At 55.0% G+C, this 24,262-nt stretch overlaps 1 protein-coding gene across 1 annotated transcript in view; it reads left to right on the forward strand.

Moving 5' to 3' along the window:
* LOC147988527 (uncharacterized) overlaps positions 1 to 20,193 on the forward strand; it is a 38,197-nt gene extending 18,004 nt beyond the window's left edge. Inside the window, exon 3 of the mRNA XM_087535060.1 lies at positions 20,066 to 20,193. Within this exon, the coding sequence (XP_087391186.1) occupies positions 20,066 to 20,193 (128 nt within the window). The remainder of the gene's footprint in view (positions 1 to 20,065) is intronic.
* The last annotated feature ends 4,069 nt before the right edge of the window (positions 20,194 to 24,262 follow it).

Genomic DNA, 24,262 nt, shown 5'->3' on the forward strand with positions numbered 1-24,262 from the left:
GATAAAATCATGAGTTTTTTGCACGACGCGGGCACATGTGCTATAGGAACGACGGTATTTTTTCATAATTTTTGGTGATGGAGAAGTATCCGAAAAATTCCCTCTATGCGGATTGCCCTTCGCGCGTCAACGGCTGTGGCCGGCGGCCTCCGGGGGCTAGCATGCCGCCAAATCTTGCGTAGGCGGCCTCTCACTAGTCTGGAAGTGTTGTGGCGGTTGCTAACGCCCGACACGCGTGTCCGGGGTGTGCCCCCCCTCACGGACGGCGCCGCCGCCGGCACCTGGAGGGGGGAAACGGACGCATGGGGTCTACACGGAGGGGATCTTGCTGTGGGTCTGGCCCGGATGTTGCTCCAAAGTGTTCCTATGGGCTGACCTAACACAACCGGGTGGGGAGGTCCACTGGTCAAAGCCCGTCCATGCAAAGTCAAAGGGCTAGATCCCGTGGTCAAACGCTACAGGGTTAGGCGGGTCAGGGGCACTAGGGGGGTAGCAATGCCACCGGAGCGTCGCACCGGGCCGTCATACATGCGGGGAGGTGTGGTGGCATGTCCGAAGAGGCGGGACGCGTCTCCGGGGCGTGGCCCCCCCTCACGGACGGCGATGATACGGTAGTAGATGTTCTGCGGTAACGATGCGGCGTCAATATTACTAAATACTCGGAGCGCGATAAAATCATGAGTTTTTTGCACGACGCGGGCACATGTGCTATAGGAACGATGGTATTTTTTAATAATTTTTGGTGATGGAGAAGTATCCGAAAAATTCCCTCTACGCGGATTGCCCTTCGCGCGTCTACGGCTGTGGCCGGCGGCCTCCGGGGGCTAGCATGCCGCCAAATCTTGCGTAGGCGGCCTCTCACTAGTCTGGAAGTGTTGTGGCGGTTGCAAACGCCCGGCACGCGTGTCCGGGGTGTGCCCCCCTCACGGACGGCGCCGCCGGCACCTGGAGGGGGGAAACGGACGCGTGGGGTCTACACGGAGGGGATCTTGCTGTGGGTCTGGCCCGGATGTTGCTCCAAAGTGTTCCTATGGGCTGACCTAACACAACCGGGTGGGGGGGGGTCCACTGGTCAAAGCCCGTCCGTGCAAAGTCAAAGGGCTAGATCCCGTGGTCAAACGCTACAGGGTTAGGCGGGACAGGGGCACTGGGGGGGGGGGGTAGCAATGCCACCGGAGCATCGCACCGGGCCCTCATACATGCGGGGTGGTGTGGTGGCATGTCCGAAGAGGCGGGACGCGTCTCCGGGGCATGGCCCCCCCTCACGGACGGCGATGACACGGTAGTAGACGTTCTGCGGTAACGATGCGGCGTCAATATTACTAAATACTCGGAGCGCGATAAAATCATGAGTTTTTTGCACGACGCGTGCACATGTGCTATAGGAACGATGGTAGTTTTTCATAATTTTTGGTGATGGAGAAGTATCCGAAAAATTCCCTCTACGCGGATTGCCCTTCGCGCGTCTACGGCTGTGGCCGGCGGCCTCCGGGGGCTAGCATGCCGCCAAATCTTGCGTAGGCGGCCTCTCACAAGTCTGGATGTGTTGTGGCGGTTGCAAACGCCCGGCACGCGTGTCCGGGGTGTGCCCCCCCTCACGGACGGCGCCGCCGCCGGCACCTGGAGGGGGGAAACGGACGCGTGGGGTCTACACGGAGGGGATCTTGCTATTGGTCTGGCCCGGATGTTGCTCCAAAGTGTTCCTATGGGCTGACCTAACACAACCGGGTGGGGAGGTCCATTGGTCAAAGCCCGTCCGTGCAAAGTCAAAGGGCTAGATCCCGTGGTCAAACGCTACAGGGTTAGGCGGGACAGGGGCACTGGGGGGGGGGGGGTAGCAATGCCACCGGAGCGTCGCACCGGGCCCTCATACATGCGGGGTGGTGTGGTGGCATGTCCGAAGAGGCGGGACACATCTCCGGGGCGTGGCCCCCCCTCACGGACGGCGATGACACGGTAGTAGACGTTCTGCGGTAACGATGCGGCGTCAATATTACTAAATACTTGGAGCGCGATAAAATCATGAGTTTTTTTGCACGACGCAGGCACATGTGCTATAGGAACGATGGTATTTTTTCATAATTTTTGGTGATGGAGAAGTATCCGAAAAATTCCCTCTACGCGGATTGCCCTTCGCGCGTCTACGGTTGTGGCCGGCGGCCTCCGGGGGCTAGCATGCCGCCAAATCTTGCGTAGGCGGCCTCTCACAAGTCTGGAAGTGTTGTGCCGGTTGCAAACGCCCGGCACGCGTGTCCGGGGTGTGCCCCCCCTCACGGACGGCGCCGTCGCCGGCACCAGGAGGGGGGAAACGGACGCGTGGGGTCTACACGGAGGGGATCTTGCTGTGGGTCTGGCTCGGATGTTGCTCCAAAGTGTTCCTATGGGCTGACCTAACACAACCGGGTGGGGAGGTCCACTGGTCAAAGCCCGTCCGTGCAAAGTCAAAGGGCTAGATCCCGTGGTCAAACGCTACAGGGTTAGGCGGGACAGGGGCACTGGGGGGGGGGGGGTAGCAATGCCACCGGAGCGTCGCACCGGGCCCTCATACATGCGGGGTGGTGTGGTGGCATGTCCGAAGAGGCGGGACGCGTCTCTGGGGTGTGGCCCCCCCTCATGGATGGCGATGACACGGTAGTAGACGTTCTGCGGTAACGATGCGGCGTGAATATTACTAAATAGTCGGAGCGCGATAAAATCATGAGTTTTTTTGCACGACGCGGGCACATGTGCTATAGGAACGATGGTATTTTTTCATAATTTTTGGTGATGGAGAAGTATCCGAAAAATTCCCTCTATGCGGATTGCCCTTCGCGCGTCTACGGCTGTGGCCGGCGGCCTCCGGGGGTTAGCATGCCGCCAAATCTTGCGTAGGCGGCCTCTCACTAGTCTGGAAGTGTTGTGGCGGTTGCAAACGCCCGACACGCGTGTCCGGGGTGTGCCCCCCCTCACGGACGGCGCCGCCGGCACCTGGAGGGGGGAAACGAACGCGTGGGGTCTACACAGAGGGGATCTTGCTGTGGGTCTGGCCCGGATGATGCTCCAGAGTGTTCCTATGGGCTGACCTAACACAACCGGGTGGGGAGGTCCACTGGTCAAAGCCCGTCCGTGCAAAGTCAAAGGGCTAGATCCCGTGGTCAAACGCTACAGGGTTAGGCGGGACAGGGGCACTTGGGGGGGGGGGGGGTAGCAATGCCACCGGAGCGTCGCACCGGGCCCTCATACATGCAGGGTGGTGTGGTGGCATGTCCGAAGAGGCGGGACGCGTCTCCGGGGCGTGGCCCCCCCTCACGGACGGCGATGATACGGTAGTAGACGTTCTGCGGTAACGATGCGGCGTCAATATTACTAAATACTCGGAGCGCGATAAAATCATGAGTTTTTTGCACGACGCGGGCACATGTGCTATAGGAACGATGGTATTTTTTCATAATTTTTGGTGATGGAGAAGTATCCGAAAAATTCCCTCTACGCGGATTGCCCTTCGCGCGTCTACGGCTGTGGCCGGCGGCCTCCGGGGGCTAGCATGCCGCCAAATCTTGCGTAGGCGGCCTCTCACTAGTCTGGAAGTGTTGTGGCGGTTGCAAACGCCCGGCACGCGTGTCCGGGGTGTGCCCCCCCTCACGGACGGTGCCGCCGCCGGCACCTGGAGGGGGGAAACGGACGCGTGGGGTCTACACGGTGGGGATCTTGCTGTGGGTCTGGCCCGGATGTTGCTCCAAAGTGTTCCTATGGGCTCACCTAACACAACCGGATGGGGAGGTCCACTGGTCAAAGCCCGTCCATGCAAAGTCAAAGGGCTAGATCCCGTGGTCAAACGCTACAGGGTTAGGCGGGACAGGGGCACTAGGGGGGTAGCAATGCCACCGGAGCGTCACACCGGGCCGTCATACATGCGGGGTGGTGTGGTGGCATGTCCGAAGAGGCGGGACGCGTCTCCGGGGCGTGGCTCCCCCTCACGGACGGCGATGACACGGTAGTAGACGTTCTACGGTAACGATGCGGCGTCAATATTACTAAATACTCGGAGCGCGATAAAATCATGAGTTTTTTGGACGACGCGGGCACATGTGCTATAGGAACGATGGTATTTTTTCATAATTTTTGGTGATGGAGAAGTATCCGAAAAATTCCCTCTATGCGGATTGCCCTTCGCGCGTCAACGGCTGTGGCCGGCGGCCTCCGGGGGCTAGCATGCCGCCAAATCTTGCGTAGGCGGCCTCTCACTAGTCTGGAAGTGTTGTGGCGGTTGCTAACGCCCGACACGCGTGTCCGGGGTGTGCCCCCCCTCACGGACGGCGCCGCCGCCGGCACCTGGAGGGGGGAAACGGACGCATGGGGTCTACACGGAGGGGATCTTGCTGTGGGTCTGGCCCGGATGTTGCTCCAGAGTGTTCCTATGGGCTGACCTAAGACAACCGGGTGGGGAAGTCCACTGGTCAAAGCCCGTCCGTGCAAAGTCAAAGGCCTAGATCCCGTGGTCAAACGCTACAGGGTTAGGCGGGACAGGGGCACTTGGGGGGGGGGGGGTAGCAATGCCACCGGAGCGTCGCACCGGGCCCTCATGCATGCGGGGTGGTGTGGTGGCATGTCCGAAGAGGCGGGACGCGTCTCCGGGGCGTGGCCCCCCCTCACGGACGGCGATGATACGGTAGTAGACGTTCTGCGGTAACGATGCGGCGTCAATATTACTAAATACTCGGAGCGCGATAAAATCATGAGTTTTTGCACGACGCGGGCACATGTGCTATAGGAACGATGGTATTTTTTCATAATTTTTGGTGATGGAGAAGTATCCGAAAAATTCCCTCTACGCGGATTGCCCTTCGCGCGTCTACGTCTGTGGCCGGCGGCCTCCGGGGGCTAGCATGCCGCCAAATCTTGCGTAGGCGGCCTCTCACTAGTCTGGAAGTGTTGTGGCGGTTGCAAACGCCCGGCGCGCGTGTCCGGGGTGTGCCCCCCCTCACGGACGGCGCCGCCGCCGGCACCTGGAGGGGGGAAACGGACGCGTGGGGTCTACACGGAGGGGATCTTGCTATGGGTCTGGCCCGGATGTTGCTCCAAAGTGTTCCTATGGGCTGACCTAACACAACCGGGTGGGGAGGTCCACTGGTCAAAGCCCGTCCGTGCAAAGTCAAAGGGCTAGATCCCGTGGTCAAACGCTACAAGGTTAGGCGGGACAGGGGCACTGGGGGGGGGGGGGGGGTAGCAATGCCACCGGAGCATCGCACCGGAACCTCATACATGCGGGGTGGTGTGGTGGCATGTCCGAAGAGGCGGGACGCGTCTCCGAGGCATGGCCCCCCCTCACGGACGGCGATGACACGGTAGTAGACATTCTGCGGTAACGATGCGGTGTCAATATTACTTAATACTCGGAGCGCGATAAAATCATGAGTTTTTTGCACGACGCGGGCACATGTGCTATAGGAACGATTGTATTTTTTCATAATTTTTGGTGATGGAGAAGTATCCGAAAAATTCCCTCTACGCGGATTGCCCTTCGCGCGTCTACGGCTGTGGTCGGCGGCCTCTGGGGGCTAGCATGCCGCCAAATCTTGCGTAGGCGGCCTCTCACAAGTCTGGAAGTGTTGTGGCGGTTGCAAACGCCCGGCACGCGTGTCCGGGGTGTGCCCCCCCTCACGGACGGCGCCGCCGCCGGCACCTGAAGGGGGGAAACGGACGCGTGGGGTCTACACAGAGGGGATCTTGCTGTGGGTCTGGCTCGGATGTTGCTCCAAAGTGTTCCTATGGGCTGACCTAACACAACCGGGTGGGGAGGTCCACTGGTCAAAGCCCGTCCATGCAAAGTCAAAGAGCTAGATCCCGTGGTCAAACGCTACAGGGTTAGGCGGGACAGGGGCACTAGGGGGGTAGCAATGCCACCGGAGCGTCGCACCGGTCCGTCATACATGCGGGGTGGTGTGGTGGCATGTCCGAAGAGGCGGGACGCGTCTCCGGGGCGTGGCCCCCCCTCACGGACGGCGATGATACGGTAGTAGACGTTCTGCGGTAACGATGCGGCGTCAATATTACTAAATACTCGGAGCGCGATAAAATCATGAGTTTTTTGCATGACGCGGGGACATGTGCTATAGGAACGATGGTATTTTTTAATAATTTTTGGTGATGGAGAAGTATCCGAAAAATTCCCTCTACGCGGATTGCCCTTCGCGCGTCTACGGCTGTGGCCGGCGGCCTCCGGGGGCTAGCATGCCGCCAAATCTTGCGTAGGCGGCCCCTCACTAGTCTGGAAGTGTTTTGGCGGTTGCAAACGCCCGGCACGCGTGTCCGGGGTGTGCCCCCCTCACGGACGGCGCCGCCGGCACCTGGAGGGGGGAAACGGACGCGTGGGGTCTACACGGAGGGGATCTTGCTGTGGGTCTGGCCCGGATGTTGCTCCAAAGTGTTCCTATGGGCTGACCTAACACAACCGGGTGGGGGGGTCCACTGGTCAAAGCCCGTCCGTGCAAAGTCAAAGGGCTAGATCCCGTGGTCAAACGCTACAGGGTTAGGCGGGACAGGGGCACTTGGGGGGGGGGGGTAGCAATGCCACCGGAGCGTCGCACCGGGCCCTCATACATGCGGGGTGGTGTGGTGGCATGTCCGAAGAGGCGGGACGCGTCTCCGGGGCATGGCCCCCCCTCACGGACGGCGATGACACGGTAGTAGACGTTCTGCGGTAACGATGCGGCGTCAATATTACTAAATACTCGGAGCGCGATAAAATCATGAGTTTTTTGCACGACGCGTGCACATGTGCTATAGGAACGATGGTAGTTTTTCATAATTTTTGGTGATGGAGAAGTATCCGAAAAATTCCCTCTACGCGGATTGCCCTTCGCGCGTCTACGGTTGTGGCCGGCGGCCTCCGGGGGCTAGCATGCCGCCAAATCTTGCGTAGGCGGCCTCTCACAAGTCTGGATGTGTTGTGGCGGTTGCAAACGCCCGGCACGCGTGTCCGGGGTGTGCCCCCCTCACGGACGGCGCCGCCGGCACCTGGAGGGGGGAAACGGACGCGTGGGGTCTACACGGAGGGGATCTTGCTGTGGGTCTGGCCCGGATGTTGCTCCAAAGTGTTCCTATGGGCTGACCTAACACAACCGGGTGGGGGGGTCCACTGGTCAAAGCCCGTCCGTGCAAAGTCAAAGGGCTAGATCCCGTGGTCAAACGCTACAGGGTTAGGCGGGACAGGGGCACTTGGGGGGGGGGGGTAGCAATGCCACCGGAGCATCGCACCGGGCCCTCATACATGCGGGGTGGTGTGGTGGCATGTCCGAAGAGGCGGGACGCGTCTCCGGGGCATGGCCCCCCCTCACGGACGGCGATGACACGGTAGTAGACGTTCTGCGGTAACGATGCGGCGTCAATATTACTAAATACTCGGAGCGCGATAAAATCATGAGTTTTTTGCATGACGCGTGCACATGTGCTATAGGAAAGATGGTAGTTTTTCATAATTTTTGGTGATGGAGAAGTATCCGAAAAATTCCCTCTACGCGGATTGCCCTTCGCGCGTCTACGGCTGTGGCCGGCGGCCTCCGGGGGCTAGCATGCCGCCAAATCTTGCGTAGGCGGCCTCTCACAAGTCAGGATGTGTTGTGGCGGTTGCAAACGCCCGGCACGCGTGTCCGGGGTGTGCCCCCCCTCACGGACGGCGCCGCCGCCGGCACCTGGAGGGGGGAAACGGACGCGTGGGGTCTACACGGAGGGGATCTTGCTATTGGTCTGGCCTGGATGTTGCTCCAAAGTGTTCCTATGGGCTGACCTAACACAACCGGGTGGGGAGGACCATTGGTCAAAGCCCGTCCGTGCAAAGTCAAAGGGCTAGATCCCGTGGTCAAACGCTACAGGGTTAGGCGGGACAGGGGCACTGGGGGGGGGGGGTAGCAATGCCACCAGAGCGTCGCACCGGGCCCTCATACATGCGGGGTTGTGTGGTGGCATGTCCGAAGAGGCGGGACGCATCTCCGGGGCGTGGCCCCCCCTCACGGACGGCGAAGACACGGTAGTAGACGTTCTGCGGTAACGATGCGGCGTCAATATTACTAAATACTTGGAGCGCGATAAAATCATGAGTTTTTTTGCACGACGCAGGCCCATGTGCTATAGGAACGATGGTATTTTTTCATAATTTTTGGTGATGGAGAAGTATCCGAAAAATTCCCTCTACGCGGATTGCCCTTCGCGCGTCTACGGTTGTGGCCGGCGGCCTCCGGGGGCTAGCATGCCGCCAAATCTTGCGTAGGCGGCCTCTCACAAGTCTGGAAGTGTTGTGCCGGTTGCAAACGCCCGGCACGCGTGTCCGGGGTGTTCCCCCCCTCACGGACGGCGCCGTCGCCGGCACCTGGAGGGGGGAAACGGACGCGTGGGGTCTACACGGAGGGGGATCTTGCTGTGGGTCTGGCTCGGATGTTGCTCCAAAGTGTTCCTATGGGCTGACCTAACACAACCGGGTGGGGAGGTCCACTGGTCAAAGCCCGTCCGTGCAAAGTCAAAGGGCTAGATCCCGTGGTCAAACGCTACAGGGTTAGGCGGGACAGGGGCACTAGGGGGGGGGGGTAGCAATGCCACCGGAGCGTCGCACCGGGCCCTCATACATGCGGGGTGGTGTGGTGGCATGTCCGAAGAGGCGGGACGCGTCTCTAGGGTGTGGCCCTCCCTCACGGATGGCGATGACACGGTAGTAGACGTTCTGCGGTAACGATGCGGCGTCAATATTACTAAATACTCGGAGCGCGATAAAATCATGAGTTTTTTTGCACGACGCGGGCACATGTGCTATAGGAACGATGGTATTTTTTCATAATTTTTGGTGATGGAGAAGTATCCGAAAAATTCCCTCTATGCAGATTGCCCTTCGCGCGTCTACGGCTGTGGCCGGCGGCCTCCGGGGGTTAGCATGCCGCCAAATCTTGCGTAGGCGGCCTCTCACTAGTCTGGAAGTGTTGTGGCGGTTGCAAATGCCCGACACGCGTGTCCGGGGTGTGCCCCCCCTCACGGACGGCGCCGCCGGCACCTGGAGGGGGGAAACGAACGCGTGGGGTCTACACAGAGGGGATCTTGCTGTGGGTCTGGCCCGGATGTTGCTCCAGAGTGTTCCTATGGGTTGACCTAACACAACCGGGTGGGGAGGTCCACTGGTCAAAGCCCGTCCGTGCAAAGTCAAAGGGTTAGATCCCGTGGTCAAACGCTACAGGGTTAGGCGGGACAGGGGAACTTGGGGGGGGGGGGTAGCAATGCCACCGGAGCGTCGCACCAGGCCCTCATACATGCGGGGTGGTGTGGTGGCATGTCCGAAGAGGCGGGACGCGTCTCCGGTGCGTGGCCCCCCCTCACGGACGGCGATGATACGGTAGTAGACGTTCTGCGGTAACGATGCGGCGTCAATATTACTAAATACTCGGAGCGCGATAAAATCATGAGTTTTTTGCACGACGCGGGCACATGTGCTATAGGAACGATGGTATTTTTTCATAATTTTTGGTGATGGAGAAGTATCCGAAAAATTCCCTCTACGCGGATTGCCCTTCGCGCGTCTACGGCTGTGGCCGGCGGCCTCCGGGGGCTAGCATGCCGCCAAATCTTGCGTAGGCGGCCTCTCACAAGTCTGGAAGTGTTGTGGCGGTTGCAAACGCCCGGCACGCGTGTCCGGGGTGTGCCCCCCCTCACGGACGGCGCCGCCGCCGGCACCTGGAGGGGGGAAACGGACGCGTGGGGTCTACACGGAGGGGATCTTGCTATTGGTCTGGCCCGGATGTTGCTCCAAAGTGTTCCTATGGGCTGACCTAACACAACCGGGTGGGGAGGTCCATTGGTCAAAGCCCGTCCGTGCAAAGTCAAAGGGCTAGATCCCGTGGTCAAACGCTACAGGGTTAGGCGGGACACTGGGGGGGGGGGGGGGTAGCAATGCCACCGGAGCGTCGCACCGGGCCCTCATACATGCGGGGTGGTGTGGTGGCATGTCCGAAGAGGCGGGACGCGTCTCCGGGGCGTGGCCCCCCCTCACGGACGGCGATGACACGGTAGTAGACGTTCTGCGGTAACGATGCGGCGTCAATATTACTAAATACTCGGAGCGCGATAAAATCATGAGTTTTTTTGCACGACGCAGGCACATGTGCTATAGGAACGATGGTATTTTTTCATAATTTTTGGTGATGGAGAAGTATCCGAAAAATTCCCTCTACGCGGATTGCCCTTCGCGCGTCTACGGTTGTGGCCGGCGGCCTCCGGGGGCTAGCATGCCGCCAAATCTTGCGTAGGCGGCCTCTCACAAGTCTGGAAGTGTTGTGGCGGTTGCAAACGCCCGGCACGCGTGTCCGGGGTGTGCCCGCCCTCACGGACGGCGCCGTCGCCGGCACCTGGAGGGGGGAAACGGACGCGTGGGGTCTACACGGAGGGGATCTTGCTGTCGGTCTGGCTCGGATGTTGCTCCAAAGTGTTCCTATCGGCTGACCTAACACAACCGGGTGGGGAGGTCCACTGGTCAAAGCCCGTCCGTGCAAAGTCAAAGGGCTAGATCCCGTGGTCAAACGCTACAGGGTTAGGTGGGACAGGGGCACTGGGGGGGGGGGCTAGCAATGCCACCGGAGCGTCGCACCGGGCCCTCATACATGCGGGGTGGTGTGGTGGCATGTCCGAAGAGGCGGGACGCGTCTCCGGGGCGTGGCCCCCCCTCACGGACGGCGATGACACGGTAGTAGACGTTCTGCGGTAACGATGCGGCGTCAATATTACTAAATACTCGGAGCGCGATAAAATCATGAGTTTTTTTGCACGACGCAGGCACATGTGCTATAGGAACGATGGTATTTTTTCATAATTTTTGGTGATGGAGAACTATCCGAAAAATTCCCTCTACGTGGATTGCCCTTCGCGCGTCTACGGTTGTGGCCGGCGGCCTCCGGGGGCTAGCATGCCGCCAAATCTTGCGTAGGCGGCCTCTCACAAGTCTGGAAGTGTTGTGGCGGTTGCAAACGCCCGGCACGCGTGTCCGGGGTGTGCCCCCCCTCACGGACGGCGCCGTCGCCGGCACCTGGAGGGGGGGAAACGGACGCGTGGGGTCTACACGGAGGGGATCTTGCTGTGGGTCTGGCTCGGATGTTGCTCCAAAGTGTTCCTATGGGCTGACCTAACACAACCGGGTGGGGAGGTCCACTGGTCAAAGCCCGTCTGTGCAAAGTCAAAGGGCTAGATCCCGTGGTCAAACGCTACAGGGTTAGGTGGGACAGGGGCACTGGGGGGCGGGGGGTAGCAATGCCACCGGAGCGTCGCACCGGGCCCTCATACATGCGGGGTGGTGTGGTGGCATGTCCGAAGAGGCGGGACGCGTCTCCGGGGCGTGGCCCCCCCTCACGGACGGCGATGACACGGTAGTAGACGTTCTGCGGTAACGATGCGGCGTCAATATTACTAAATACTTGGAGCGCGATAAAATCATGAGTTTTTTTGCACGACGCGGGCACATGTGCTATAGGAACGATGGTATTTTTTCATAATTTTTGGTGATGGAGAAGTATCCGAAAAATTCCCTCTATGCGGATTGCCCTTCGCGCGTCTACGGCTGTGGCCGGCGGCCTCCGGGGGCTAGCATGCCGCCAAATCTTGCGTAGGCGGCCTCTGACTAGTCTGGAAGTGTTGTGGCGGTTGCAAACGCCCGACACGCGTGTCCGGGGTGTGCCCCCCCTCACGGACGGCGCCACCGCCGGCACCTGGAGGGGGGAAACGGACGCGTGGTGTCTACACGGAGGGGATCTTGCTGTGGGTCTGGCCCGGATGTTGCTCCAGAGTGTTCCTATGGGCTGACCTAACACAACCGGGTGGGGAGGTCCACTGGTCAAAGCCCGTCCGTGCAAAGTCAAAGGGCTAGATCCCGTGGTCAAACGCTACAGGGTTAGGCGGGACAGGGGCACTTGGGGGGGGGGGGGGTAGCAATGCCACCGGAGCGTCGCACCGGGCCCTCATACATGCGGGGTGGTGTGGTGGCATGTCCGAAGAGGCGGGACGCGTCTCCGGGGCGTGGCCCCCCCTCACGGACGGGGATGATACGATAGTAGACGTTCTGCGGTAACGATGCGGCGTCAATATTACTAAATACTCGGAGCGCGATAAAATCATGAGTTTTTTGCACGACGCGGGCACATGTGCTATAGGAGCGATGGTATTTTTTCATAATTTTTGGTGATGGAGAAGTATCCGAAAAATTCCCTCTATGCGGATTGCCCTTCGCGCGTCTACGGCTGTGGCCGGCGGCCTCCGGGGGCTAGCATGCCGCCAAATCTTGCGTAGGCGGCCTCTGACTAGTCTGGAAGTGTTGTGGCGGTTGCAAACGCCCGACACGCGTGTCCGGGGTGTGCCCCCCCTCACGGACGGCGCCACCGCCGGCACCTGGAGGGGGGAAACGGACGCGTGGGGTCTACACGGAGGGGATCTTGCTGTCGGTCTGGCTCGGATGTTGCTCCAAAGTGTTCCTATCGGCTGACCTAACACAACCGGGTGGGGAGGTCCACTGGTCAAAGCCCGTCCGTGCAAAGTCAAAGGGCTAGATCCCGTGGTCAAACGCTACAGGGTTAGGCGGGACAGGGGCACTGGGGGGGGGGGGGCTAGCAATGCCACCGGAGCGTCGCACCGGGCCCTCATACATGCGGGGTGGTGTGGTGGCATGTCCGAAGAGGCGGGACGCGTCTCCGGGGCGTGGCCCCCCCTCACGGACGGCGATGACACGGTAGTAGACGTTCTGCGGTAACGATGCGGCGTCAATATTACTAAATACTCGGAGCGCGATAAAATCATGAGTTTTTTTGCACGACGCAGGCACATGTGCTATAGGAACGATGGTATTTTTTCATAATTTTTGGTGATGGAGAACTATCCGAAAAATTCCCTCTACGTGGATTGCCCTTCGCGCGTCTACGGTTGTGGCCGGCGGCCTCCGGGGGCTAGCATGCCGCCAAATCTTGCGTAGGCGGCCTCTCACAAGTCTGGAAGTGTTGTGGCGGTTGCAAACGCCCGGCACGCGTGTCCGGGGTGTGCCCCCCCTCACGGACGGCGCCGTCGCCGGCACCTGGAGGGGGGGAAACGGACGCGTGGGGTCTACACGGAGGGGATCTTGCTGTGGGTCTGGCTCGGATGTTGCTCCAAAGTGTTCCTATGGGCTGACCTAACACAACCGGGTGGGGAGGTCCACTGGTCAAAGCCCGTCTGTGCAAAGTCAAAGGGCTAGATCCCGTGGTCAAACGCTACAGGGTTAGGTGGGACAGGGGCACTGGGGGGCGGGGGGTAGCAATGCCACCGGAGCGTCGCACCGGGCCCTCATACATGCGGGGTGGTGTGGTGGCATGTCCGAAGAGGCGGGACGCGTCTCCGGGGCGTGGCCCCCCTCACGGACGGCGATGACACGGTAGTAGACGTTCTGCGGTAACGATGCGGCGTCAATATTACTAAATACTTGGAGCGCGATAAAATCATGAGTTTTTTTGCACGACGCGGGCACATGTGCTATAGGAACGATGGTATTTTTTCATAATTTTTGGTGATGGAGAAGTATCCGAAAAATTCCCTCTATGCGGATTGCCCTTCGCGCGTCTACGGCTGTGGCCGGCGGCCTCCGGGGGCTAGCATGCCGCCAAATCTTGCGTAGGCGGCCTCTGACTAGTCTGGAAGTGTTGTGGCGGTTGCAAACGCCCGACACGCGTGTCCGGGGTGTGCCCCCCCTCACGGACGGCGCCACCGCCGGCACCTGGAGGGGGGAAACGGACGCGTGGTGTCTACACGGAGGGGATCTTGCTGTGGGTCTGGCCCGGATGTTGCTCCAGAGTGTTCCTATGGGCTGACCTAACACAACCGGGTGGGGAGGTCCACTGGTCAAAGCCCGTCCGTGCAAAGTCAAAGGGCTAGATCCCGTGGTCAAACGCTACAGGGTTAGGCGGGACAGGGGCACTTGGGGGGGGGTAGCAATGCCACCGGAGCATCGCACCGGGCCCTCATACATGCGGGGTGGTGTGGTGGCATGTCCGAAGAGGCGGGACGCGTCTCCGGGGCGTGGCCCCCCCTCACGGACGGGGATGATACGATAGTAGACGTTCTGCGGTAACGATGCGGCGTCAATATTACTAAATACTCGGAGCGCGATAAAATCATGAGTTTTTTGCACGACGCGGGCACATGTGCTATAGGAGCGATGGTATTTTTTCATAATTTTTGGTGATGGAGAAGTATCCGAAAAATTCCCTCTATGCGGATTGCCCTTCGCGCGTCTACGGCTGTGGCCGGCGGCCTCCGGGGGCTAGCATGCCGCCAAATCTTGCGTAGGCGGCCTCTGACTAGTCTGGAAGTGTTGTGGCGGTTGCAAACGCCCGACACGCGTGTCCGGGGTGTGCCCCCCCTCACGGACGGCGCCACCGCCGGCACCTGGAGGGGGGAAACGGACGCGTGGGGTCTACACGGAGGGGATCTTGCTGTGGGTCTGGCCCGGATGTTGCTCCAGAGTGTTCCTATGGGCTGACCTAACACAACCGGGTGGGGAGGTCCACTGGTCAAAGCCCGTCCGTGCAAAGTCAAAGGGCTAGATCCCGTGGTCAAACGCTACAGGGTTAGGCGGGACAGGGGCACTTGGGGGGGGGGGGGGGGTAGCAATGCCACCGGAGCGTCGCACCGGGCCCTCATACATGCGGGGTGGTGTGGTGGCATGTCCGAAGAGGCGGGACGCGTCTCCGGGGCGTGGCCCCCCCTCACGGACGGGGATGATACGATAGTAGACGTTCTGCGGTAACGATGCGGCGTCAATATTACTAAATACTCGGAGCGCGATAAAATCATGAGTTTTTCTCACGACGCGGGCACATGTGCTATAGGAGCGATGGTATTTTTTCATAATTTTTGGTGATGGAGAAGTATCCGAAAAATTCCCTCTACGCGGATTGCCCTTCGCGCGTCTCGGCTGTGGCCGGCGGCCTCCGGGGGCTAGCATGCCGCCAAATCTTGCGTAGGCGGCCTCTCACAAGTCTGGAAGTGTTGTGGCGGTTGCAAACGCCCGGCACGCGTGTCCGGGGTGTGCCCCCCCTCACGGACGGCGCCGCCGCCGGCACCTGGAGGGGGGAAACGGACGCGTGGGGTCTACACGGAGGGGATCTTGCTGTGGGTCTGGCCCGGATGTTGCTCCAAAGAGTTCCTATGGGCTGACCTAACACAACCGGGTGGGGAGGTCCACTGGTCAAAGCCCATCCGTGCAAAGTCAAAGGGCTAGATCCCGTGGTCAAACGCTACAAGGTTAGGCGGGACGGGGGCACTGGGGGGTAGCAATGCCACCGGAGCGTCGCACCGGGCCCTCATACATGCGGGGTGGTGTGGTGGCATGTCCGAAGAGGCGGGACGCGTCTCCGGCGCATGGCCCCCACTCACGGACGGCGATGACACGGTAGTAGACGTTCTGCGGTAACGATGCGGCGTCAATATTACTAAATACTCGGAGCGCGATAAAATCATGAGTTTTTTGCACGACGCGGGCACATGTGCTATAGGAACGATGGTATTTTTTTCATAATTTTTGGTGATGGAGAAGTATCCGAAAAATTCCCTCTACGCGGATTGCCCTTCGCGCGTCTACGGCTGTGGCCGGCGGCCTCCGGGGGCTAGCATGCCGCCAAATCTTGCGTAGGCGGCCTCTCACAAGTCTGGAAGTGTTGTGGCGGTTGCAAACGCCCGGCACGCGTGTCCGGGGTGTGCCCCCCCTCACGGACGGCGCCGCCGCCGGCACCTGGAGGGGGGAAACGGACGCGTGGGGTCTACACGGAGGGGATCTTGCTGTGGGTCTGGCCCGGATGTTGCTCCAAAGAGTTCCTATGGGCTGACCTAACACAACCGTGTGGGGAGGTCCACTGGTCAAAGCCCATCCGTGCAAAGTCAAAGGGCTAGATCCCGTGGTCAAACGCTACAAGGTTAGGCGGGACGGGGGCACTGGGGGGTAGCAATGCCTCCGGAGCGTCGCACCGGGCCCTCATACATGCGGGGTGGTGTGGTGGCATGTCCGAAGAGGCGGGACGCGTCTCCGGCGCATGGCCCCCCCTCACGGACGGCGATGACACGGTAGTAGACGTTCTGCCTAACCCTGTAGTGTTTGACCCCGTCCCGCCTAACCCTGTAGTGTTTGACCACGGGATCTATCCCTTTGACTTTGCACGGACGGGCTTTGACCAGTGGACGTATTCACTCGGTTGTGTTAGGTCGGCCCATAGGAACACTTTGGAGCAACATCCGGGCCAGATCCACGGGAAGATCCCCTCCGTGTAGACCCGACGCTTCCGTTCCCCCCCTCCAGGTGCCGGCGGCGGCGCCGTCCGTGAGGGGGGGGCTCACCCCGGAGACGCGTGCCGCCTCTTCAGACATGCCACCACACCACCCCTCATGTATGACGGCCCGGTGCGATGCTCTGGTGGCATTGCTACCCCCCACCAGGGCCCCCGTCCCTCCGTGTAGACCTCACGGGCGTGGCTGCTGCCGTGTCCCGAAGGGGGGAAACGGCCACGTTGGGCCGACACGGAGGGTATCTTTGGGTGGGTTGGGCCGGGATGGTGTTGGGGGTGCAGCTATGGGCTGGGCTACGAAAATCAGGTGAAAAGGTCCACCGGTGAGACCCAGTCCGGCGCAAGTCAAAGAGCTAGATCCGGCGGTCGTCTATGTCAGGGTTAGACGGGACGGGGTGGCGAGGTGGAACTATTTTTTACAGTGTGCTGAGAGCCAGACATTAATAATTACATTTTGTTAGGACATTTTTTAAAGAAATTGAATTTAATGTAAACAAAAAACAAAAAAAGAAGGTATACCGACGGCACAACGGTCGGCATAGGTGGATTATGAGAAAATAGATGTTTGCCCGAAGAATTGCCTTTTGTTTAGGCACGAGTATGCGGATGACAAGTACTGTAGGAAGTGCGGTTCGTCTCGGTACATTGAGGTGGTCGGTGAGGATGGTGAGAAAAAGCAGCTAACCATCCCCGTTAAGGTTCTTCGGTATCTTGATTTTATAAAAAGACTGCAGCGCCTTTTCATCACGAAGGAGTCTGCCAAAATGATGAAGTGGCACAAGGAAGGTATAAGGTACAATCCAAAAAAATCATACATCCATCGGGAGGGGAAGCATGGAAGTCATTCGATGAAGAATACCCCAAGGAAGCAGCCGAGGCTGGGAATGTCAGAATAGCCATATCAGGTGATGGGTTGAATCCATATGGTATGTCGTCCAATCCATACACCTGCTGGCCTGTGTTTGTAATTCCGCTCAATCTTCCTCCCGGTGCCCTAATGCAACGGAAGACCATGTTCTTGTCGCTCATCATTCCGGGGCCTGACTACCCGGGGAAGCAATTGGGTGTGTTTATGCAGCCGCTTGTGGATGCTTTGCACCATTCTTGGTACTTTCCGAGGTTGACATACGACCGGGATCTGCAGAGAAATTTCTTGATGAAAGTTTGGTTGCACTATTGCATGCATGACTTTCCCGGCTATGCTCTATTCTGCGGATGGTGTACAAGTGGTAAGATGCCATGCCCAGTGTGCATGCAGGCTCTGTGAATGATTTGGCTGAGTAAGGGTGGCAAGTATGTAGCCTTTGACCTGCATCGACAGTTCCTCCCTCCAGACCATCCAGACAGGGAAGACAAGAAGAATTTCACGAAAGGCCGGGTTGTTCATGAAGTAACCGAGATTCCAACATTTTCGGGGGCAGATGTTCTTGCTCAGCTAAAAGCTCTCAAGCCTAAAGTCAAAGGCAAAGGCAAAGGCAAAGCCAAAGGCTTCGAGGGATATGGTGAGACGCACAACTGGACGCACATTACCCCCTTCTCGCAGCTTCCCTATTTCAAGGACCTCAAACTTCCTTACAATATTGATGTGATGCACACCGAAAAGAATGTGGCAGAGTCCCTTTTCCACACGATCCTCAACATTCCTGATAAGACAAAGGATAACGTAAAAGCTAGAGCCGATCAACAGAGAATTTGTGATAGACCACGCCTGAACATGAAGCCTCCCACAGGCGGTCGAAAAAACTGGTTCAAGCCAGATGCTGACTTTGTCCTTAAACCGCCAGAAAAAAAAGAAGTACTTATCTGGCTGAAACAAATTTTGAAGTTCACCGATGGTTATGCATCGGATATAAGTAAGGGAGTCAATCTTTCAACGGGCAAAGTGACCGGCCTGAAGAGTCATGACTACCATGTATGGATTGAGCAGATAATGCCGGTGATGGTTCGAGGCTATGTCCCCGAGCATGTCTGGCGAGTGCTTGCCGAGCTTAGCCATTTCTTCCGCACACTCTGTGCTAAAGAAGTAAGTAAAGAGGTGATTGAAAAATTGCATAAGAAGGCACCGGAGTTGATAGTCAAGCTAGAGAAGATCTTTCCGCCAGGCTTCTTTACTCCGATGACACATCTCATTCTGCACCTCGCGAACGATGTATTGTTGGGGGGCCCTGTGCAAAATCGCTGGCAGTACGGCCCTGAGAGGCAGAACAAGCATCTCCGACAGAAATGTGGAAACAAAGCTAAGATTGAAGCTTCCATAGCTGAGGCAGTTATCCTAGAGGAGGTGTCAGACCTCAGGACATCATACTATCCAGACCACGTTCCCCATCTGCATAACAAGGTACCTCGATACAATATAGAAGAGCCCAAGTATCAACCCAGGCTCGATCTATTCAACGCACAAGGTGGGAGGGCTGGGGCCTCGAAATCTTATAACATGCCACGACAAGAGTGGGAGGACCTCATGTTCTATATCTTGCACAACATCAAGGAAGTTGAGGAAGTGTGGATGAGGTAATACCACTACACCATTCCTTTATGTCTTCCACATCATCATGTTTCATGTTCACTTAGTCCCGGTCTAACACCGCTTATCTTTTTTAGTGATTTCGTTCAAGAGGAATGGACGGGAGTGAATCCTCCTACTGAGGCGGAGGCACTTACTCTTCTCCGTCATGGAAACCCTGGACGTAAAAAATTTGTTGCTTGGTTCATGGAGAAAGTAATTTTCCACACTCCCCTATTAAATACCTACTTCAACATTTATTAGTTAACCGAACTAATGCACGCAACAATTTCCATTATACTTGTAGGGAAAAGATCCGAACATATCTATGGATGATGAATTGAGATGGGTTTCCATGGGTTTTGACCCTGCCGTCATGACATGTAAAAAGTATGATGTGAATGGGTATCGCTTCCATACAGAGGAGCACCAAAACAGCCGCCCCGATCCCAAAACTATAAATACTGGAGTGTATACCCCCGGTCAAAATTCAGTAGACTACTATGGAAGGGTACAAAATATATACGAGGTTAAATTCCGCCAGGGGTGTGAGACCCTAAGTCTTCCTGTGTTCAAATGCCGATGGTTCGATCCGCGGGAGGGGGTAAAACATACGCCTTCCATTGGTTTGGTTGAAGTTAAACCATCAACCGTCTATGCCGGAGCCGATCTCTTCATTGCGGCTACCCAAGCTACACAAGTATATTATCTGCCTTACCCATGCCAGAAAGTGTATCTAAAGGGTTGGGAAGTTGTGTTCAAGGTGTCGCCACATGGTAAGCTACCAGACCCGAATGAAGACGATTACTACAACATTAACCCCATGACATACGAGGGAGTGTTCTATCAAGAGCAACCTGATGATGATGATGATGATGTGGTTAGAAACGATGACGCTAGACCATTGGGTGATGATGATGTGGACCCAAACGTCGATGATGCACGGAATGATGGTGAGACCATTGTCAATGAAAATGACATACTTATGCTAGAAAAGTTAAACGAAGACGCTGACGACGAGGAAGAGCCTCCACCTCCATCGGACAACGAAGATGATATGATTGATAGTGATGATGAGACGGACCGAGAAAGAGGTTACAACAGTGATGATTCATATGGGTTCTAGCAGATGTACGTTTCAAGTATTTTTTTCTATAGTTTAGGAATATGCCTTTTTATGCATTTTTATTAATGTGTTTATTATCATGCCTTTTCCTTCATTTCATTAATTTACTAATTGCCTTTTATCTTTTCAATGCAGGTTCGTGGAACATGGGCAAGGGGAAGGCCGACGGCGTGGGTTTCCTACGCAAGGTCGTCGGCCTGCCTAGTCGGAGTGGTCGAGCACGTAATCCTCCCCCTCGGCTACTTGACGATGACTCCTCATAGGGAGGTCGAGGGAGAGGTTCCCCTAGAGGAGGAGGGGGCGGGGGGAGAGCCTCTAGAGGACGAGGTGCTGGGGGGAGAGCCACTACAGGGGGTCGCGGCCAGAAAGAGCGCACCCTCACCGACTTAGGGGTGTTGTCTTCGAGGCCCTCCTCTAGTGAGGTACCCTCCTCTAGTGAGGTACCCTCCTCTAGTGAGGTACACTCTAGGGAGGAGGAGGAGGAGGTGGAGGAGGAGGCAGGCGAGGAGGAGGAGGAGGAGGACGTTGGGGAAGGGGAGGCAGGCGAGGAGGAGGGTGGTGGCGGGGATGATGGTGGTGACGGGAAGGGGGTTGACAAGAAGGGGTGGCTGCGTGGTAACACAAAGCTACCAAAGCAGGTTCCTGCTACTGAGGAGCAGAAGTGGCTCATTGAGCCCATGGGAAAAGAGTAAGTGGCTCATTATTTTGCTTGTCACATGCTTATTCCGGTTGTTATTTATTTTGCTTGTCACATGCTAATAGTTCATTCTTTTGCAGCAACTGGATATATTCTAAAGGGGTCCATATTCCCAACGGCCTCATCACCGTCTTGCTGAAGTTATATTGGCCGGGGTTGTACTGTCCTGATCCAGTCAGGCAGCCGGACCGTCGGGTTTTGGCCACGAGCTGGGACCACTGGGAAGCGGCCCGCCACGCGGACCATGAGACCCATGCCAAGGCCGTGATCACTACTTTCTGGGTGAGTTCTCTTCAGAAGCACAAGTCCATTCTAGTTTCATGAATGATTTAACTCATGGCTTCTTCCATTCTTGTTTCATGCATGATTGTAGACATTCTATCGAGTTCTTCCGAAGCACAGGGCTAGAGGGGACCAGATCGTGCTGCGCCAATGCAAGAAGAAGGCCCGCCAGATGCAGTACGAGGTGCGCTATGTGGCCATCTCCACATACTACCACGACTATCTTGGTGTGAAGATGACCAAGGAAGAAGCGCGGAGGATGAGCATTACCTTGGAGAGGCCCGAGTTCTTGGCGGGTAAGTATAAAAGATTTTTCATTATGCTTTCATATATTATGCTTTCATTATGCTTTCATTACCTTGTGGTACATTATGCTTTATGCTTTATGCTTCCATAACACCAATTTAGACACACCTACATGCCATTATGCTTTTATTATGTAGGTGTGTCCAAATTGGTGTTATGGAAAACACGAGTCCTGGGGGACATTGGTGGATCTTTGGTGTGATGAGGCTGGAGCCTGGGCGGCTATGAGAACCAAAAATAAGGCTAACCGAGGGACGGAGGGAGTACATGCTCAGGGAAACCGAAACCACTATCTCCACAAGGCAGTTAATGTATGACTAACCCCATTAAACATTCTTCTTCTTCTATTTACCATCACTTTCTTATGTATGACTAACCTCTGTTTGGTGGTGCAGGAGGAGAAACTGAAGCGGCCGCTCTCAGACATGCAGGTGTGGGAGATCGCCCATACGCGGAAGGACTCCAAGCCTGGCGAGCCCCACACTAGTGCAGAACCGGGCAATAGCACCGGTTCGTAAGGCCCTTTAGTGCCGGTTTCGGAACCGGCACTAACATTTCGGCACTAAAGGCCCCCCCCTTTAGTACCGGTTCAGCACGAACCGGTGCTAAAGGGCAACCACGTGGCACGAGCCAGCTCCGGGGGCCGGGAGCCCTTTAGTACCGGTTGGTAACACCAACCGGTACTAAATGCTTGTGGGTTTTTGTTTTATTTTGTATTTTTCAATTAAATTTGTGTTATCAATTTAATTTAGGATTGTTTTACGTTATAATGAGTTGTAGTCGTCATCATCATCATCATCGCATATTAATAAATAAATAAACTCTAGCTAGCTAAAAATCATCATAGTCGTCTAATTACCACTATTTAATCATCATAGTCATTACCGCTAGCTATCTAATCATCATCAACGCTGGCTAGCTTAAAGAGGAAACATTCACTTTGTAACAGAAGCAGAGATATCATCAAGTTCAACATAATCATCACCAACATCGAAGTTCAGGACACGGACATGAGACAAGTACTAATTAAGAGCATGAACTAGTAGCTACTGATCCTGCTGCTCCCTCTCAGGTAGAATAACATAGAACATGTATAGCTCTCCTGATTCATCATACTGGAGCATGCAGATGAATCTGTCTTCTAATCTTGGGTTGCGCTTCTCCTTGCTGCCCCCTAGTACTTCTCTGCGATCGTTAACAATTTTGCTCCAATCTTTCACTATTAAGCATTCTTCGCTTTCAGAAATCCTGAATGCACTCATGTGCAATGTAGGAAATCTTGGTCGTAAGCTAACCATTGACATGCGGCCTTTTGTCTCGATCCACTGAGGCACAACTGTCATCGGAAGTCCGTGTTGAAGAACACCGTATAGTAATTAATATACTAAGCAATGAAAGTTTAGCTTCAAAAATAATGTATGCAAAAGATGCACTAATTAAGGACAAATATTTAAAATCTTACCATCTTTCGATTATAGATGTGACCGTAGTTCAATACGATTACCATTGGTCGCACGTTTTGAGTACTAACATTTCTAAGTTTAGGAAAAAAATTTGTCTTGACAGTATTAAGATCCTCAAGCCATGAAACATAATGACTTATCTCCTCGCAGTTTAGTTGAGCCTCGGGGCAGTAGTAGGTCCTGTCTACCAAGCGCCGGACATGTTTGCTTGAACCGAAATAAGCTGACAATACAAATTAGTTGTCAACTATTTTTGAATAAATTGTATCAAAGACATAAACACATATGCATGCATGGTTGAGAAAAACTCACCAAATGGTAGAACTGGAGGCGTTTGCACATCGACCCAGATGTCTATATTACCTTCAATATCATCTTCCGGACGAATATCAAAGGTGATAACCATATCAGGCTCAAATGCATAAGCCTTGCATAGTGCTTGCCAAGTTTTGCATTCAAAATGGGTGTATGTGTCTCCATTATATAATTTGACGTTGAAAGTATACCCATGCTCCGTCTTCAAGTAAACTCTCTTTACCTCCATATCACCTATAGCCTAAAACCTATCTTATCCAAGACAAAAATTCTTGCATGGTAGGGGATGCGCTAGTAGAATAGTGAAAATTTAAAATTATAAGTTGAAGCAAATGAAGCATAAGTTTTGCATTCAAATAATAATTGACAAAGTGACTTACTCTATCAACTTCGAATGTCTCATCCAGCTTGATGCTGAAGCGCCTACCATCAACAAGGAAATTTTGGTCGCACAGGCCGCGCTGGTCTTCACAGTGTTCGCACATAATAAAATCTTTTTCGTCGTCAGATGACATTTCCTATGTTCATATAGGTGAAACATTAAACACCTATATCTAGCCAAATATATATTCATCTAACATTTGACATTAATATATCTAACTATATATTCAATTGACATTACTATATATTTAACTTTTCTATCTAATTCATCTAACATTCGACATTAATCTAACATTTATATAAACTCAAAATATATAAAAAAATTAAATAAACAGAAAAACTCATTAACAAATAATATTTTAATTAGATCATCAAATCTCAGATACCTAAATTTTTCTTACTAAAAATAAACTAGTTATATTAATTATTGAACTAGTTCAAATCTCATATACCTAAATTTTCTTACTAAAAATAAACTAGTTATATTAATTATTCAACTAGTTCAAATCTCATATACCTAAATTTTCTTACTAAAAATAAACTAGTTATATTAATTATTGAACTAGTTCAAATCTCATATACCTAAATTTTCTTACTAAAAATAAACTAGTTATATTAATTATTCAACTAGTTCAAATCTCATATACCTAAATTTTCTTACTAAAAATAAACTAGTTATATTAATTATTGAACTAGTTCAAATCTCAAATACCTAAATTTTCTTACTAAAAATGAACTAGTTATATTAATTATTGAACTAGTTCAAATCTGATATACCTAAATTTTCTTACTAAAAATAAACTAGTTATATTAATTATTCAACTAGTTCTAATCTCTAGTTCGACAATTTTACTATCTAGCTAGCTAATTCATCTAACATTCAACATT

This window comes from Triticum urartu, chromosome 1A (assembly GCF_056163025.1).
Source record: "Triticum urartu cultivar PI428250 chromosome 1A, HENAU_Tu73, whole genome shotgun sequence".
Taxonomy (NCBI): Eukaryota; Viridiplantae; Streptophyta; class Magnoliopsida; order Poales; family Poaceae; genus Triticum; species Triticum urartu.